The sequence below is a fragment of the Oncorhynchus tshawytscha genome, linkage group LG11, assembly GCF_018296145.1.
Source record: "Oncorhynchus tshawytscha isolate Ot180627B linkage group LG11, Otsh_v2.0, whole genome shotgun sequence".
NCBI classification, from domain to species: Eukaryota; Metazoa; Chordata; class Actinopteri; order Salmoniformes; family Salmonidae; genus Oncorhynchus; species Oncorhynchus tshawytscha.
In genome coordinates, this window is record NC_056439.1 from 3,082,144 (window position 1) to 3,098,292 (window position 16,149).

The 16,149-nt window shown below is 42.2% G+C and overlaps 1 protein-coding gene across 2 annotated transcripts; it reads left to right on the top strand.

The window, feature by feature from the left end:
- Positions 1-2,526: 2,526 nt before the first annotated feature.
- Positions 2,527-5,048, top strand: LOC121847707 (N-acetylgalactosaminyltransferase 7-like). Of its 2 annotated transcripts, XM_042329691.1 has the most exons (3): positions 2,527-2,718; positions 2,885-2,949; positions 4,007-5,048. In XM_042329691.1, exons 1-3 carry the CDS (start codon positions 2,694-2,696, stop codon positions 4,457-4,459), a joined length of 543 nt encoding a protein of 180 aa, XP_042185625.1. In that variant the 5' UTR covers positions 2,527-2,693; the 3' UTR covers positions 4,460-5,048. The 2 variants fall into 2 exon arrangements, with proteins under 2 accessions (XP_042185625.1, XP_042185624.1); XM_042329690.1 differs by having other exon boundaries at positions 2,537-2,949.
- The last annotated feature ends 11,101 nt before the right edge of the window (positions 5,049-16,149 follow it).

The window sequence follows — 16,149 nt, forward strand, 5'->3', positions numbered from 1 at the left end:
ATGTTATTTTGTGCGTAAAATGGAAAAATCACTTGCAGTATATGACTGAAATACAAAATTCATGTCAATATTTGAAACAAGCATTAAGCCCCAGAGCTACCAAAAAGAAATGTTAAAAGGCAGCATTGTTCAAAACATGGTGACATTAAGCTAGGTGACATATCAGTGAGGTTGGCATTCACAACATGTTCAGTTATGTTGCCCCTGGTTGGTTCCATGCAGGATGGAACAATCTGTAATGGTTAGTGCAATCCTGGGACATGCAGGATGTCCAGAACCACAACCCTTACCAAACAACCCCAACCCTGAACATAAAGATTGAAATGTCATATTCAATGAGGTGACGTAAGCGTTGGGACGTCCCAGGATCCTGGATATCAAGGACCTATCTGTAATAGCAAAGACTTGTATCTGTGGTTATAGCCTAACAAAATGTGGCAATGTTTTATAGTTATGCAAATACGATCCGCTAATCAAACAAGCCTGCGGCTTCCTGGTTTTGATTGCTCCACATCCATGTGTCTGTCTACCTTTTCAACCTGCGTTCCAATTTCTATAAGATTGCATCGTTCTAGAAACCATAGGCATGCCTTACATTCAGTGGTGATTTTAGCATGTGAATCTTGGTGGGGCAAAAAAAATGTAAATGTGGGATGCATGCCAGCAAAGCCACTACAAAACAATACATTAATTGCACTACAACAGTGACAAACTGTTAGGGCCTACATAAAGCTATCCCAACAGCAGAGTCCCAACAGCAGTCCCAACACCTTACTACTGTTATACCTGTCTATCAGTGGAGCCTTGTCTGGTAGCGAAACAGTTCATTCAGCCTCATATACTGCCTTTTAAAAAAACAAAGCTGATATGGTTGACTTGCTTAAACTAATGTGGTTTCTACTGACAATTGAGATGTACTAACTATGGCATAAGGGGACGACAAGCGGATAAGAGGCCATCCATAATTTCGATTAAGACATTAATGAGCGAGCTAGGGCAGACGTAGTCAATATAACTATTTGTTTAGCACTTTTGAAATGTACAGCAACAGAATTCAGAACATGGGCCGTTAGTACAGTGTTTTCCCTGTACACCAAGTCAGAACCGTAGGATAAATAAAGGGGGCATATAAGCAGACAATGAAAGCCCTTACAATATTCAATGATTACATTTCTCAAAAACAGGTAATAGGCTACATGTACTCCACCAAGTCAGATCAGTAGGTGAAATTAAGAGGCGAAAATAGATCAAATTATTAAGGTGAGGCACATGGGCTACTAACAGCTTACTACACAATACTTAGCATTACTTTCTTAGCTACAGTATACATATCTCCCTGGCATATTACATAGTTTATTCAGCATCATATAATACATTTTTGGACTCACCCTGTTGTGCTGTGCTCACTTGAAGAGGAAGGTGGTGCGTCGGTCTGTCGTGGGCAAATTTTGGCATCAAACTTTGTCATCAAAGTCTGGCATTCTCTGGATTTATGGTGCTTTCAAGACAACTGTGAACTCTGGGGGGGGAAAGGTAGAATCATGATGACATCAGTGATCTTCAAGTCATAGCTCTAGAAAGAGGCCCGAGTTCCGAATGTACAATTCTGAGTTGGATGAAAGTTCTAAACGTATTTTCCCAGTTGTAGCTCGTTTTTCCCCGAGTTCGCAGTTGTCTTGAACTCACTAAAGTCAGATTTTGCGGTTCCGAGTTCCCAGTTGTTTTATGCACGGCACAAATCAAGCTTCATTGACAGCATGGCCAATGTTGAATGTTTATCATTTCAAACTAGGAAAGTAGACACTTAATCTTAGACTTGGGACTACACAGCCACTCCACTGAATAGCAGGCTAATGATTACTTTGCAATGCTTGCAGTTAGCGACTGATTCCTTCAAAACCACTCATTGCTGAATTTGCAATTTCCAACTTGTTGTGTAATGTTCATGTCCAATGGCCGATGAGCACCTATTTTACCTATAATTTCTCGTAATTATTTATCTTCTTATGACAAGTATTAAAAAGGATTTGCTAGAAGATTGTCAACTTGATTCATGATGATGACTTCTAGCTAAGATTTTGAAAGTATGATGTCCAATCAAAGATACTGTAGATATAATGTGATTTGACGTAATTTTATCTGTGGCCAGTGACCTTCAGCCTTCTTGGATGAGCACTTCTAATGTAACTCTGTGGCAGCACCCAAGGAGCTTGAATTTTCTAGCTCTACCCTTAGACTTGGCGGTGACTTAGTGTCGCCATGAGTGACAGAACACTGAGCCAATCACTGCGCAACGCTCCATATTTTCTGTTGGCTTGCCCCACCACCATAGAAAGCACTGAGCTAGGCTGAAACGCCTGCATTTTGGAGCTGCCTTACTCAAGAAAACAAAAAAGAGACCATGTTTGTATGCGGCTTTATTAACTTAATGATATATACATTTTTATTGTATTTTTTACTTTGTTTGCAAACTGATATGTGACACATTAATGCCAAATAACATTCAAAACAGGAAAGTCCTCCCCAACAACAACAAAAATGTGAAGCTCAAAAGAGCCCCACCTGCCCTGAATGACGGTCGCCACTGCTTATATTATAACTTTTGCTGGTAGTAGGGCGGTGTGACAAACAGAGAGAGAGAGAGAGAGAGAGAGAGAGAGAGAGAGAGAGAGTGAGAGTGAAGATAATGTTACATGCCGACGAGAGGGATTCAATCAGGTGAGGCGCACGGTTGGCTCAATTTGGGATTCGAACTGGCTTTGGCAGACAGGGGTGCCACGAAGTAACGAGATTAGCTAGCACCTCGTAGATGGTCTTATTTTCAAAATGAGGTTAAGAGTTGGATTTATTCTTCGCAGTGTAATAGTTATTGCCACATTCTTAGGGCTTGTGGTGCTTTGGTCTTCCCTTTCGCCGAAAGAGCACGACGAAAATCCCTTTGCTAAACGGGTAAGTTTTCAATTACAACCAGCTTTCTATTTGTCAAACGTTATAATTGTATATGTTTCATGTGTTTTGTTGTAGCTATGAATTCTATAACATTTCTGGCATGTAATTCTGGCTAACGTTACCTAACCATGTTGCTAAAGTCGCTAACGTCAGCTAGCAAGCAAGTCTGAGTCGTTGTCATGGAGATTGTTAGCGATTGAGTCTATATTTTAGCTAGCTACTGTAACGTTAGAGTGCAAAAATGTCATTGGGACGTGATGACAGTCTTACTAACTACCATTTGCTTATACATTTTGGTAGCTCACGTTAACTAATTAATCAGCCGACTAACGTTAGCTAGCTAGCGTGCCTGCTTTGAACCCCACTCATTCCTGAATGTCAGCTTGCGTTAGGTCATATTTAAATGATTTAACGAGAATATCAAACATATCCGAAAGGCTTTAGTCTGGTAGCTGTCTCTCGTTCAAATTGTCTCCTGTTGCTCACGAATTCGACAATAGTAATCATTGTATGAAAAGACACAACCAAGCGTGTAAAAACGTTGTGTTGAAATGACACGTAGCCAGCTGGCAAAACGAATGCCTGGAAAGCTAGCCATCTACGTTAATGCATCCCTGAAGCTAAACTCACACCTGTCAAGACTCGCACCGAAGCTGTAATTGCCTTTGTCGAATAAGTGATACTGTGTTAAAACAAACAATGCCGTGTAATTTCTTGGTTAGCTATGCAATGTTCCTAGCTATGTTTACTGTGAACCTCATGATCATAAACGCATGTGCATACCGTAATGTGGCCAGTGAAGGAATTCGACTTTAAGCTAATTGCTGGGGGACTAGTTAGCCAATTGAGCTGTCAAGTAGGGCAGATTAAGACCTTTGCTGATCCTGCAAACTTAGATGAAGAGCATGATCATCTTTTTTAACCCTTTTACGCCTTGTAAAAGCTAGCAGCTACCGCTGTCAGCTAAACTTGCTTAATAATCTAAGTCTATCACATCCTCCATTTTAGGCCTTGGAAAAGCAATAGGCCTAACTAACTTGTTTTTGATTCTATGTAGGAGGGAGATGCCTCTAACCTCTTGCCTAAGAATGACATTGCTGACCAGTTCAAACCCGTGGTCCCCTGGCCCCACGTGGAAGGGGTCGAGGTGGACCTGGACTCCATCCGACAGAAGAACAGAGGAGACGACAAGCTGGTTCCTGGCAAACCAGCCGGCGGTGCTCAGAACCAGCAGAATGTCATCCAGAAACAGTATGTCACCTTCAAGCCCCACACCAATGTCTACTCGGCACCCGTCCTAAGGAAGGGGACCCTGGGGAACTTTGAGCTCAAGGAGCCAGAGCCCCACGGGGTGCAGGATGGGCCTGGGGAGGGGGCGAAGCCGTTCGTTCTGGGAGCGGAGTACCACGAGGCCGCCCAGGCCAGCATTAAGGAATTTGGCTTCAACATGGTGGCCAGCGACATGATCTCCCTAGACAGGACCATCAGCGACATTCGCCATGAAGAGTAAGTAGTATAAGGCCTGAGCCCAATCCAGGCAGATAGACAAGGTGCTGGGTCATAGTATACTTTTTTTTTTAGACCTAGGTCTATTGGAATGGTTTGTGTGTTTTTGCATTTAAATTTGAATGAAGAAGAAATCTGTGACATTCACCATAAAGAGTAGTTAAAGTAGCAGGCCTTAGAGCCCAGGTAGATGGCTACTGTATGGATTGGTGATACTGTGTTGTGTAAACTAGTTGTCGTCCCTATTAAGGATGTAGCTAGGCCTATCGGAATGGTACGTGTGTTAAGGAACTGTCATCAACTTAATGTTTTTTCTCTTCTAAATATGTCTCACTGGGTGTTCCAATTGAATGTTACGTCATCGTTCCTTTCACAAATGTTACAAATGTATTTTTTAAAAGATCATAATGTATCCATGGCTTGACATTAGGTCTGAAGGGCACTTGCCCATCAGGGATGTCAGGAGTTTTTTGTTGTTGTTTTTTTTGCCTTGCCTGATGATTATGATCACTTGCCTGAAAATGTGAATTAACTATTTGCCATACTAGCTGCCCTTTACCAACACAGGGGAGGAATAAATATAAAGAATTTTAGTTGTCAGCAAAAAATTATTATCAGAGCAGGCCCAACTTGCCAGACTGGCATAAATTGTCTGTCTTTCACTTAAACAATGGGGGGGAGGAACCAGAAAGATCAGTTAGGCTATTGGAATTATTTTTACAGTTTTGGTTTCACCTGCTCAATATGGCAACCTAAGAGGAGGCTCACCTTGTGTCACTGTTCAGAGTTCACTTGCCCTAGTCAATGGGGTAACTCTTTATGTCAATCCCGGTACATGTCATTTATCAGATACTTTTATCCAAAGCGACTTTGTCATGCGTGCATACATTGGGATCTAACCCACTATTCTGGTGTCGCAAGCACAATTCTATACCTGAAGGGCTGGTATGACAAGGGTGTGGGTCAGGCTTTCAAAGGTTGGTTTTGTAATGTTAACAGAACAAAGGCCTACCACCAGACCAATAGAAAAGCAGTTCTTTGGTAGTCAAACTATTCAGTTGGTCCATTATCAAAACTGTATATATTGTGTGTCACAAACTTACACCTTGAGATCCGAGGCGTGGCTTCTCTTCTGTTCATAGGGTTTGCGTCATATTGACATGTATTTTGAGAAGAGTTACACATGCTTACATTTACACACATATTAGACTATAGGCCTAGGTGTTCAATTGAAGATGTGTTTATCAAGTAAAGTCTGTATCGGCCACATTCTACCCATTGAGAATGTGGAAATGTATCATTCTTCTAATAATGGTAAGATTTTTATTTTTAACCTAGTAAAATAACCTATCACTTATTTAACTAGGCAAGTCGGTTAAGAACAAATTCTTATTTACCAAACCACATGATCTTTGTTTTGGAGGTGTTCAGAACACGGTTAAGTGTAGAGAAAGCTTTGTTTTAGAGCATTTAACACAAAATCCAGGGAGGGGCCAGCTGCGTATAAGACCGTATCATCTGCATATAAATGGATGAGAGAGAGCTTCCTACTGCCTGAGCTAAGAATGATGCTAGGAAGAATGCTGGCATTCTATACAACACCTTGATTGAGTTATACACTGTAAGACGCATTGTCTGAAATTTGCTACTCAATTTATGACAAGATAAGCCTATTATACACGTGGTCTGATGGCTTGCAAGGTTTGTTTCTACTAGTGTTCATTTTGGCATTTAATGGTGAAATATTCGTCAAACAACTATTTTTCAGTGGCAATTGACAAAACTGTAACTGACAAAAAAAAGGAATTTCAGTTGACTAAATTGAGAATTCTCTGACTACTAAGTGGACTGGGAAAGAGTTTTTGGAGTGATCGCTTCACGCTTCGCTAACCTGCCTTTAAGTAGCTACCCTTTGCCTGGTTGAAACACAAGCCCAAAAAACAGCATTGAGTTTAATAATAAAACGGTCTAGGTGTGTTTTTCTCTCCCTTGAGTAGGTTATAGAAGAGTAGGCCATCTGAATTTGTAGTCTCGCTCAGCCCTCCCACCCTGGGACTAGCCCCCCCGCAACTGCATCCTGGACTTCCTGACGTGTCGGCCCCAGGTGGTGAGGGTAGGCAACAACACCTCCGCCAGGCTGACCCTTGCACGGGGCCCCTCAAGGGTGTGTGCTTCGTCCCCTCCTGTACTTCCTGTTCACCAACGACTGCGTGGTCTTGCACTACTCCAACATTATCAAGTTTGCTGAAGACACAATGGTGGTCGGCCTAATCACTGACGAGGAGAGGAGTCAGCCTACAGGAAGGAAGTCAGACTTAGCAGTGTGGTGCCAGGAAAGCACGCCCCCATCCACTTCAACGGAGCTGTTGTGAAGTGGGTTGAGATCTTCAAGTTCCTTGGCGTACATATCGCTAACGGACCCCCCCCCCCATTCAGCTGAAAAGGTGGCGCAGGAAATTCTAAAATATTTTTTAGAAATATTTAACTTTCACACATTAACAAGTCCAATACGGGCTCCCGGGTGGCGCAGTGGTTAAGGGCGCTGTACTGCAGCGCCAGCTGTGCCATCAGAGTCCCTGGGTTCGCGCCCAGGCTCTGTCGTAACCGGCCGTGACCGGGAGGTCCATGGGGCGACGCTCAATTGGCCTAGCGTCGTCCGGGTTAGGGAGGGCTTGGTCGGTAGAGATGTCCTTGTCTCATCGCGCACCAGTGACTCCTGTGGCGGGCCGGGCGCAGTGTGTGCTAGCCAAAGGTTGCCAGGTGCACGGTGTAGCCTCCGACACATTGGTGCGGCTGGCTTCCGGGTTGGATGCGCGCTGTGTTAAGAAGCAGTGCGGCTGGTTGGGTTGTGTATCGGAGGATGCATGACTTTCAACCTTCGTCTCTCCCGAGCCCGTACGGGAGTTGTAGCGATGAGACAAGAAGGTAGCTACTACAACAATTGGATACCACAAAATTGGGGAGAAAAAGGGGTGAAAATCCCCCCCCCCCAAAAAAAAAAAACAGAAGTCCAATACAGCAAATGAAAGAAACATCTTGTTAATCTACCCTTGTCCGATTTTTAAAAAAATGTATTAAAAAAATGTTTTTACATCGGAAACACAACATATATTTATGTTAGATCACCACCAAATCCAACAAAAACACACAGCCATTTTTCCCAGCCAAAGATAAGTCACAAATGCAGAATTAGAGAGAAAATTAATCACTAACCTTTGATAATCTCCATCAGATGACACTCTACATGATGACACAATACATATATGTTTTATTCAATAATATGCATATTTATATCCACAAATATCGGTTTACATTGACGGCATTTTCAGAAATGCCTCCAAAATATCAGGAGTAACTACAGAGAGCGACATCAGATAACAGAAATACTCATCATAAACTTTGACGAAAGATAAATGTTTTACATATAATTAAAGATACACTGGTTCTTAATGCATCCGCTGTGTCAGATTTTTTGTAAACGTTACGAAAAAAGCATACCATGCAATAATCTAAAACGGCGCTAAGACGTAAATATACAGTGGGGCAAAAAAGTATTGTCAGCCACCAATTGTGCAAGTTCTCCCACTTAAAAAGATGAGAGGCCTGTAATTTTCATCATAGGTACACTTCAACTATGACAGACAAAATTAGAAAAAAAATCCAGAAAATCACATTTGTAGGATTTTTTTATGAATTTATTTGCAAATTATGGTGGAAAATAAGTATTTGGTCACCTACAAACAAGCAAGATTTCTGGCTCTCAGACCTGTAACTTCTTCTTTAAGAGGCTCCCCTGTCCTCCACTCGTTACCTGTATTAATGGCACCTGTTTGAACTTATCAGTATAAAAGACACCTGTTCACAACCTCAAACAGTCACACTCCAAACTCCTCTATGGCCAAGACCAAAGAGCTGTCAAAGGACACCAGAAACAAAATTGTAGACCTGCACCAGGCTGGGAAGACTGAATCCACAATAGGTAAGCAGCTTGGTTTGAAGAAATTAACTGTGGGAGCAATTATTAGGAAATGGAAGACATACAAGACCACTGATAATCTCCCTCAATCTGGGGCTCCACGCAAGATCTCACCCCGTGGGGTCAAAATGATCACAAGAACGGTGAGCAAAAATCCCTGAACCACACAGGGGGACCTAGTGAATGACCTGCAGAGAGCTGGGACCAAAATAACAAAGCCTACCATCAGTAACACACTACGCCGCCAGGGACTCATCCTGCAGTGCCAGACGTGTCCCCCTGCTTAAGCCAGTACATGTCCAGACCCGTCTGAAGTTTGCTAGAGCATTTGGATGATCCAGAAGAAGATTGGGAGAATGTCATATGGTCAGATGAAACCAAAATATAACTTTTTGGTAACAACTCAACTCGTCGTGTTTGGAGGTTGCATCCAAAGTTGCATTGGAGTTGCATCCAAAGAACACCATACCTACTGTGAAGCATGGGGGTGGAAACATCATGCTTTGGGGCTGTTTTTCTGCAAAGGGACCAGGACGACTGATCCGTGTAAAGGAAAGAATGAATGGGGCCATGTATCATGAGATTTTGAGTGAAAACTTCCTTCCATCAGCAAGGGCATTGAAGATGAAATGTGGCTGGGTCTTTCAGCATGACAATGATCCCAAACACACCGCCCGGGCAACGAAGGAGTGGCTTCGTAAGAAGCATTTCAAAGGCCTGGCATGGCTTAGCCATTCTCCAGATCTCAACCCCATAGAAAATCTTTGGAGGGAGTTGAAAGTCCGTGTTGCCCAGCAACAGCCCTAAAACATCCCTGCTCTAGAGGAGATCTGCATGGAATGGGCCAAAATGCCAGCAACAGTGTGTGAAAACCTTGTGAAGACTTACAGAAAACATTTGACCTCTGTCATTGCCAACAAAGGGTACTGACCAAATACTTATTTTCCACCATAATTTGCAAATAAATTAATTAAAAATCCTACAATGTGATTTTCTGGATTTTTTTTTTAACTCATTTTGTCTGTTATAGTTGAAGTGTACCTGTGATGATAAATTACAGGCCTCATCTTTTTAAGTGAGAGAACTTGCACAATTGGTGGCTGACAATACTATTTTGCCCCACTGTATTTCTCCGCCATGTTGGAGTCAACAGAAATACGAAATTACATAATAAATATTCCCTTACCTTTGATGATCTTTCATCAGAATGCAGTGCAAGGAGCCCTAGCTCCACAATAAATCGTTGTTTTGTTCCATAACGTCCATTACTAGTGTCCAATTAGCTGCATTTGCTACCACTTTCAGCTCACATGCCCAAAAGCTGATGCTGGTCCAGGCGAACTCGGACGAAAACTTCAAAAAGATATATTCCAGGTCGAATAAACTGGTCAAACTAAGTAGAGAATCAATCTTCATTTATATCCAATAACGTTCCAACCGGAGCATTCGTTTTCGTCTGCAGTCAAATGGAACGCAGGTGATATCAACAGACAATTGCGCAACCAGGAATGGCATACTGCCAGGACAGTGACTCATTCCCCTCCGGTCAAAATTCACACTAGAATTTTCATTCCACGTTCTACTGAATGCTGACATCTAGTGGAAGGTGTAGGAAGTGCTAACAGATCCATATCTTGTTTGGAAGTGACTAGGCGATGACTTAAAATTAGACCCGCCTTCAGAATTTCCACTTCCTGTTTGGAAGATTGCCTGCCCTATGAGTTCTGTTATAGTCACAGACATAATTCAAACGTTTTAGAAACTTCAGAGTGTTTTCTATCCAATAATAATATGCATATATTAGCAATCTAGGACAGAGTAGGATGCAGTTCACTATGGGCATGCAATTCATCCAAAGTGAAAATGCTGCCCCCTATCCCTAACAGGTTTTAACTTCTTACGGCTGAAATCCCACCGGGATCGATATGACAACAGCCAGTGAAAGTGCAGAATGCCAAATTCAAACAGAAATCTAATAATTAAAATTCCTCAAACATACAAGTATTTTACACCATTTTAAAGAAAGTTGTTAATCCCACCAGTGTCCGATTTCAAAAAGGCTTTACGACGAAAGCTTTACGTGAGTGCCTAGTCACAGAAAAACACAGCCATTTTTCCAGCCAAAGAGAGGAGTCACAAAAAGCAGAAAGAGATCAAATTAATCACTAACCTCATAGTACTTCATGTTACACAATACATGTATGTTTTGTTCGATAAAGTTCATATTGTATCCAAAAATCTGTTTACATTGGCGCGTTATGTTCAGTAATGTTTTGCTTCCAAAACATCCAGTGATTTTGCAGAGAGCCATATCAGTTTACAGAAATACTTCTCCTTAATGCAACCTCTGTGTCAGATTTCAAAAACACTACGGAGAAAGCACACCATGCAATAATCTGAGTACAGCGCTCAGAAACAAAAACAAGCCATACAGATACCTGCCATGTTGTGGAGTCAACAGAAGTCAGAAATAGCATTATAAATATTCACTTTGGTGATCTTCATCAGAATGCACTCCCAGGAATCCCAGTTCAACAATAAATGTTTGTTTTGTTCGATAAATTATGGACTTTATGTCCAAATGCCTCCTTGTTGTTTGTGTATTTAATTCACAAATCCAAATTCATGAGGCGCAATAACTAGGTCCAGACAAAGTCAAAAGGTCATGTTACAGTCCATAGAAACATGTCAAACGATGTATAGAATCAATCTTTGGTTAACATCCTAATCTTCAATAATGTTCCAAACGGAGAATTCCTTTGTCTTTAGAAATGCAATGGACGCAGGTAGCTCTCACGGGAGCGCGCGTGATCAGCTCATGGCAGACACCTGATTGAAAGAGCTCTCTTTCTCTCTCCCTTCACAGTAGAAGCCTGAAACAAGGTTCTAAAGACTGTTGACATCTAGTGGAAGCCTTAGGAAGTGCAATATGACCCCATAGATATTGTATATTCGATAGGCAATGACTTGAAAAACCACAAACTTCAGATTTCCCACTTCCTGGTTGGATTTTGTTCCCCAAGTCCCTTGTGCTCAGGTCCGGGGACCAGTGCTCAAGTCGGGTCACTGGGTCCACATGAACTCAAAACAAATGATTTACCCAGTCAGATATAGCATAGCGGCAAGTAGTCAAATTGTTTGCTATGCCTTTTTCTGTGCCACCAAAATGTTCGCATATAGGCTACTGGTAATGTTAACAGGGCCACGGTCCACTGAGAAAAGTATGAACATTGTCATTTGAAATTCAATGTATCGAATCAAATTTTATTTACCACATGCACTGAATAAAACTGGTGTAGACATAACCGTAAAATACTAGCTTACGAACCATTCCCAACGATGCAGAGTTTAAAAGAAAAAAGAATAGTAACTAACAAGGAATAAAATATACAAGAATTGAGCTATATACACAGGGAGTAGCAGGTCAATGTACGAGAGGTAAGAGGTATTAGACGTAGATATGTACATTAAGGCGGGGGTAGGCATCAGGATTAGAGTCTAATAAAAACAGTAGCAGCAGCAAATGAGTGTAAAAGTTTGTGTTTGTGTCAGTTTGAGAATGACAGTGTGAGATGGTTTGGGTACCATTAATTGACTATTTAGGAGTCTGGCTATTTAGCAGTCTTGTGGGTTAGGGGTAGAAGCGGTCTCGGAGCCTATTGGTCCAAGAGACAATGCCCTGATACGGTTTGCCGGACAGTAGCAGAGTGAACGGTCTATGGCTTGGGTGGCTGGAGTCTTTGGGAACTTTTCAGGCCTTCCTCGGACACTGCCTGATATATACACTGACCAAAAAATATAAATGTAAAGTACTGGTCCCATGTTTCATGAGCTGAAATAAAATATCCCAGAAATGTTCCTTCCCCAGAAAAAGCTTCTCTCAAATTGTGTGCACAAATTTGTTTTCATTTCACTTCTTATGGCTGGGGGGCAGTATTGAGTAGCTTGGATGAATAAGGTGCCCAGAGTAAACTGCCTGCTACTCAGGCCCAGAAGCTAAGATATGCATATTATTAGTAGATTTGGATAGAAAACACTGAAGTTTCTAAAACTATTTGAATGTCTGAGTATAACAGAACTCATATGGCAGGTAAAAACCTGAGAAAAACGTGTCGGTTTTGTTGCTAAACAACCAACCCGTCTATAAAGAATGAGGGGAAAATATATCAGTTGCTTGGCGACATGGACAAAAATCCATAACACTAAATTGACTGAATTATCACTAACGATGAGTTGAACGATAAATGTATAACGTACTTTTTTACATTTCCATGAACTACTACTTTGAATGCTGTAGCTATCAGTTGTCCCGTTTTTAGAAATCACCTGTGTTGGGGTAATGTCATAACCTGTTACTTTTATATGTAATCAGACTGCTTTTGATGAGTAACAGGGTGAAGTAACGCATTTTCAAATTGGGTAATATTGTTAATTTATCAAACAATGCCTGCGTTACTTTCATAATCCTATCTCTACCGGGCGTGTTTCCATGATCCAATCTCGATTTGCTTCCTCAGTTAGTTCTTATGCGAGCTGAGAGGCTGTTTGGAGAAATGTCATGACAGCTGCTGTCCATAGAATTGTATAGAGGGCGCACCTCTGATCTTTGCCATTGATCGCTTCTGTGATGGCAAAGCCCATAGCGGGTTTTCCTGTCCAGTGGAAATGGTCCCCTCTATACATCTCTATTGGTCTGTGTATGTGCAGTCTATAACCAGACCTGGCAGCTCGTGAGATTTTGACTGCAAATACAGTGCATTTGGAAACTATTCAGACCCCTTTTTCCACGTTTTATTACAAATAAAAAACTGATTTATCATATTTACATAAGTATTCAGACCCTTTACTCAGTACTTTGTTGAATCACCTTTGGCAGCGATTGCAGCCTCGAGTCTTCTTGGGTATCACGCTACAAGCTTGACACACCTGGATTTGGGGAGTTTCTCCCATTTTTCTCTGCAGATCCTCTCAAGCTCTGTCAGGTTGGATGTTGAGCGTCGCTGCACAGCTATTTTCAGGTCTCTCCAGAGACGTTAGATTGGGTTCAAGTCTGGGCTCTAGCTGGGCCACTCAAGGACATTCAGAGACTTGTCCCGAAGCCAGTCCTGCACTGTCTTGGCTGTGTGCTTAGGGTCGTTGTCCTGTTGGAAGGTAAACCTTCGCCCCAGTCGTGGGTCTTGAGCACTCTGGAGCAGGTTTTCATCAAGGATCTCTCTGTACTTTGCTCTGTTCATCTTACCCTCAAGCCTGACTAGTCTCCCAGTCCCTGCTGCTGAAAAACATCCCCACAGCATTATGCTGCCACCACCATCTTTCAACTTAGGGATGGTCCCAAATTTCCTCCAGACGTGACGCTTGGAATTCAGGTCAAAGAGTTTAGTCTTGGTTTCATTAGACCAGAGAATCTTGTTTCTCATGGTCTGGAAGTCCTTTAGGTGCCTTTTGGCAAACTCCAGTCTGAGGTCCTGAGCACTCTCGAGCACATTTTTTTTTAATCAAGGATCTTTCTATACTTTGCTCTGTTCATCTTTCCCTCAACCCTGACTAGTCTCCCAGTCCTTGAAAAACATCCCCACAGCATAATGCTGCCACCACCATGCTTCATTGTAGGGATGGTGCCAGGTTTCCTCCAGACGTGACGCTTTGCATTCAGACCAAAGAGTTCAATCTTGGTTTCATTAGACCAGAGAATCTTGTTTCTCATGGTCCGAGAGTCTTTAGGTGCTTTTTGGCAAACTCCAAGCGAGCTTTTATGTGCATTTTACTGAGGAGTGGTTTCTGTCTGGCCACTCTACCATAAAGGCCTGATTGTTGGGGTGCTGCAGAGATGGTTGTCCTTCTGGAAGCTTCTCCCGTCTCCACAGAGGAATTCTGGAGCTCTGTCAGTCACCTCCCTGACCAAGTCCCTTCTCCCCCTTTTGTCAGTGGCCTCAGGGGTACATACAGTCCGTATGTAGCCAAATGTAGCTGCTGCCCATTCCGTTTGCTCAAATATTGATAAATGTTTTTTTTTTTAAAGTATGGCTCGCGTCCATAGAGACACATACCAGCTCTACTGGCAGTACTGCTACTACATCAAATGGACTTTGGTGGTCAAGATGTGTTGGTATCTGTACTGATGGTGCACACGCCATGACAGAGATACACATAGTGGAGTGGTTGCATGCAAGCAGTTGCTTCTGACGCCACTTGGGTACACTGCAGCATCCACCGAGATGCTCTAGCTGCCAAGGGAAATGCCTGACATCTTTGTTAAAGCAAGGCCCCTTGACTTGTGTATTTTCTGCATTATGCAATGATATGCGCAGCGATCATGTAACGCTTTTACAACGTACAGAAGTGCGCTGGTTATCAAGGGTTAAAGTATTGACACGTTTTTTTGAGAGAAGCTTAGTTTATTTTACTGACCATCATTTTCACTTTATCTGACTGTTTACGTGATGACGAGTTTCTCACACGACTGGCCTATCTGGGTGATGTTTTTTCTCACCTGAATGATCTGAATCTAGGATTACAGGGACTCTCCCCAACTATATTCAATTTTCCGGGACAAAATTGAGGCTATGATTTAAGAAGTTGGAGCTCTTCTGTCTGCATTAACAACACACAGGTCTTTCCATCATTGTATGACTTTCTTTTGTGTGCAAATGAACTCAAGCTTACGGACAATGTCAAATGTGATATAGCGAAGCACCTGAGTGAGCTGGCTGCGCAATTACGCAGGTACTTTCCCGAAACGGACCACACAAACAACTAGAATCGTTATCCCATTCATGCCCTGCCTCCAGTTCACTTACCAATATCTGAACAAGAGCGCCTCATTGAAATTGCAACAAGCGGTTCTGTGAAAATTCAATTTAATTAGAAGCCACTGCCAGATTTCTGGATTGGGCTGCGCTCAGAGTATCCTGCCTTGGCATATCGGGCTGTTAAGACACTGATTCCATTTGCAACCACGTACCTACGTGAGAGTGGATTCTCAGCCCTCACTAGCATGAAAACAACTAAATACAGGCACAGACTGTGTGTTGAAAATGATTTTAAGACTGAGACTCTCCAAGACAACACAACATTGCAGAGTTATGTGCATCCTTTCAAGCACACCCTTCTCATTAACCTGTGGTGAGTTATTCACAATTTATGAACAAATAAGGTTTTGTATGTAAGCTGGTTAAATAAAGAGCAAAATTATTTTATTATTTGTTCCCTGGTCCTATAAGAGCTCTTCGTCACTTCCCATAAGCTGGGTTGTTACAAACTCACACTCGTTCTTATGTTTAATGAATTAATCGTATTTTGTGTGTGTGTGGGGGGGCTTACAATGATGGCAAAAAAACATTTGAGAGTGCGCTGACCTTGGTGCTAGAGGGGGTAAGCAGCTGTAGCTGTTCAAAGGAGAGCTCTATGGACAATTCCTTCGACCTTATCTAAACGTGTGTGTGCCTTTCCAATCAATTGAATTTACCAAAGGTGGACTTTAATCAAGTTGTAAGTACGCCAGACTGGAGGTACACGGACACACTGATTATTCACGGTTGTATTGATGACCTGTGGACACCGATTCCACAGGAGAGTGTCACAACTAGAACACTGGAAATGTGTGTTACAGAAATATGCTCAACATTGTGTTTCACAAGCATTTCGCTACACCCACAAGCATTTCGCTACACTTGCATTAACATCTGCTAACTATGTGTATGTGACAAATAAAATTATTT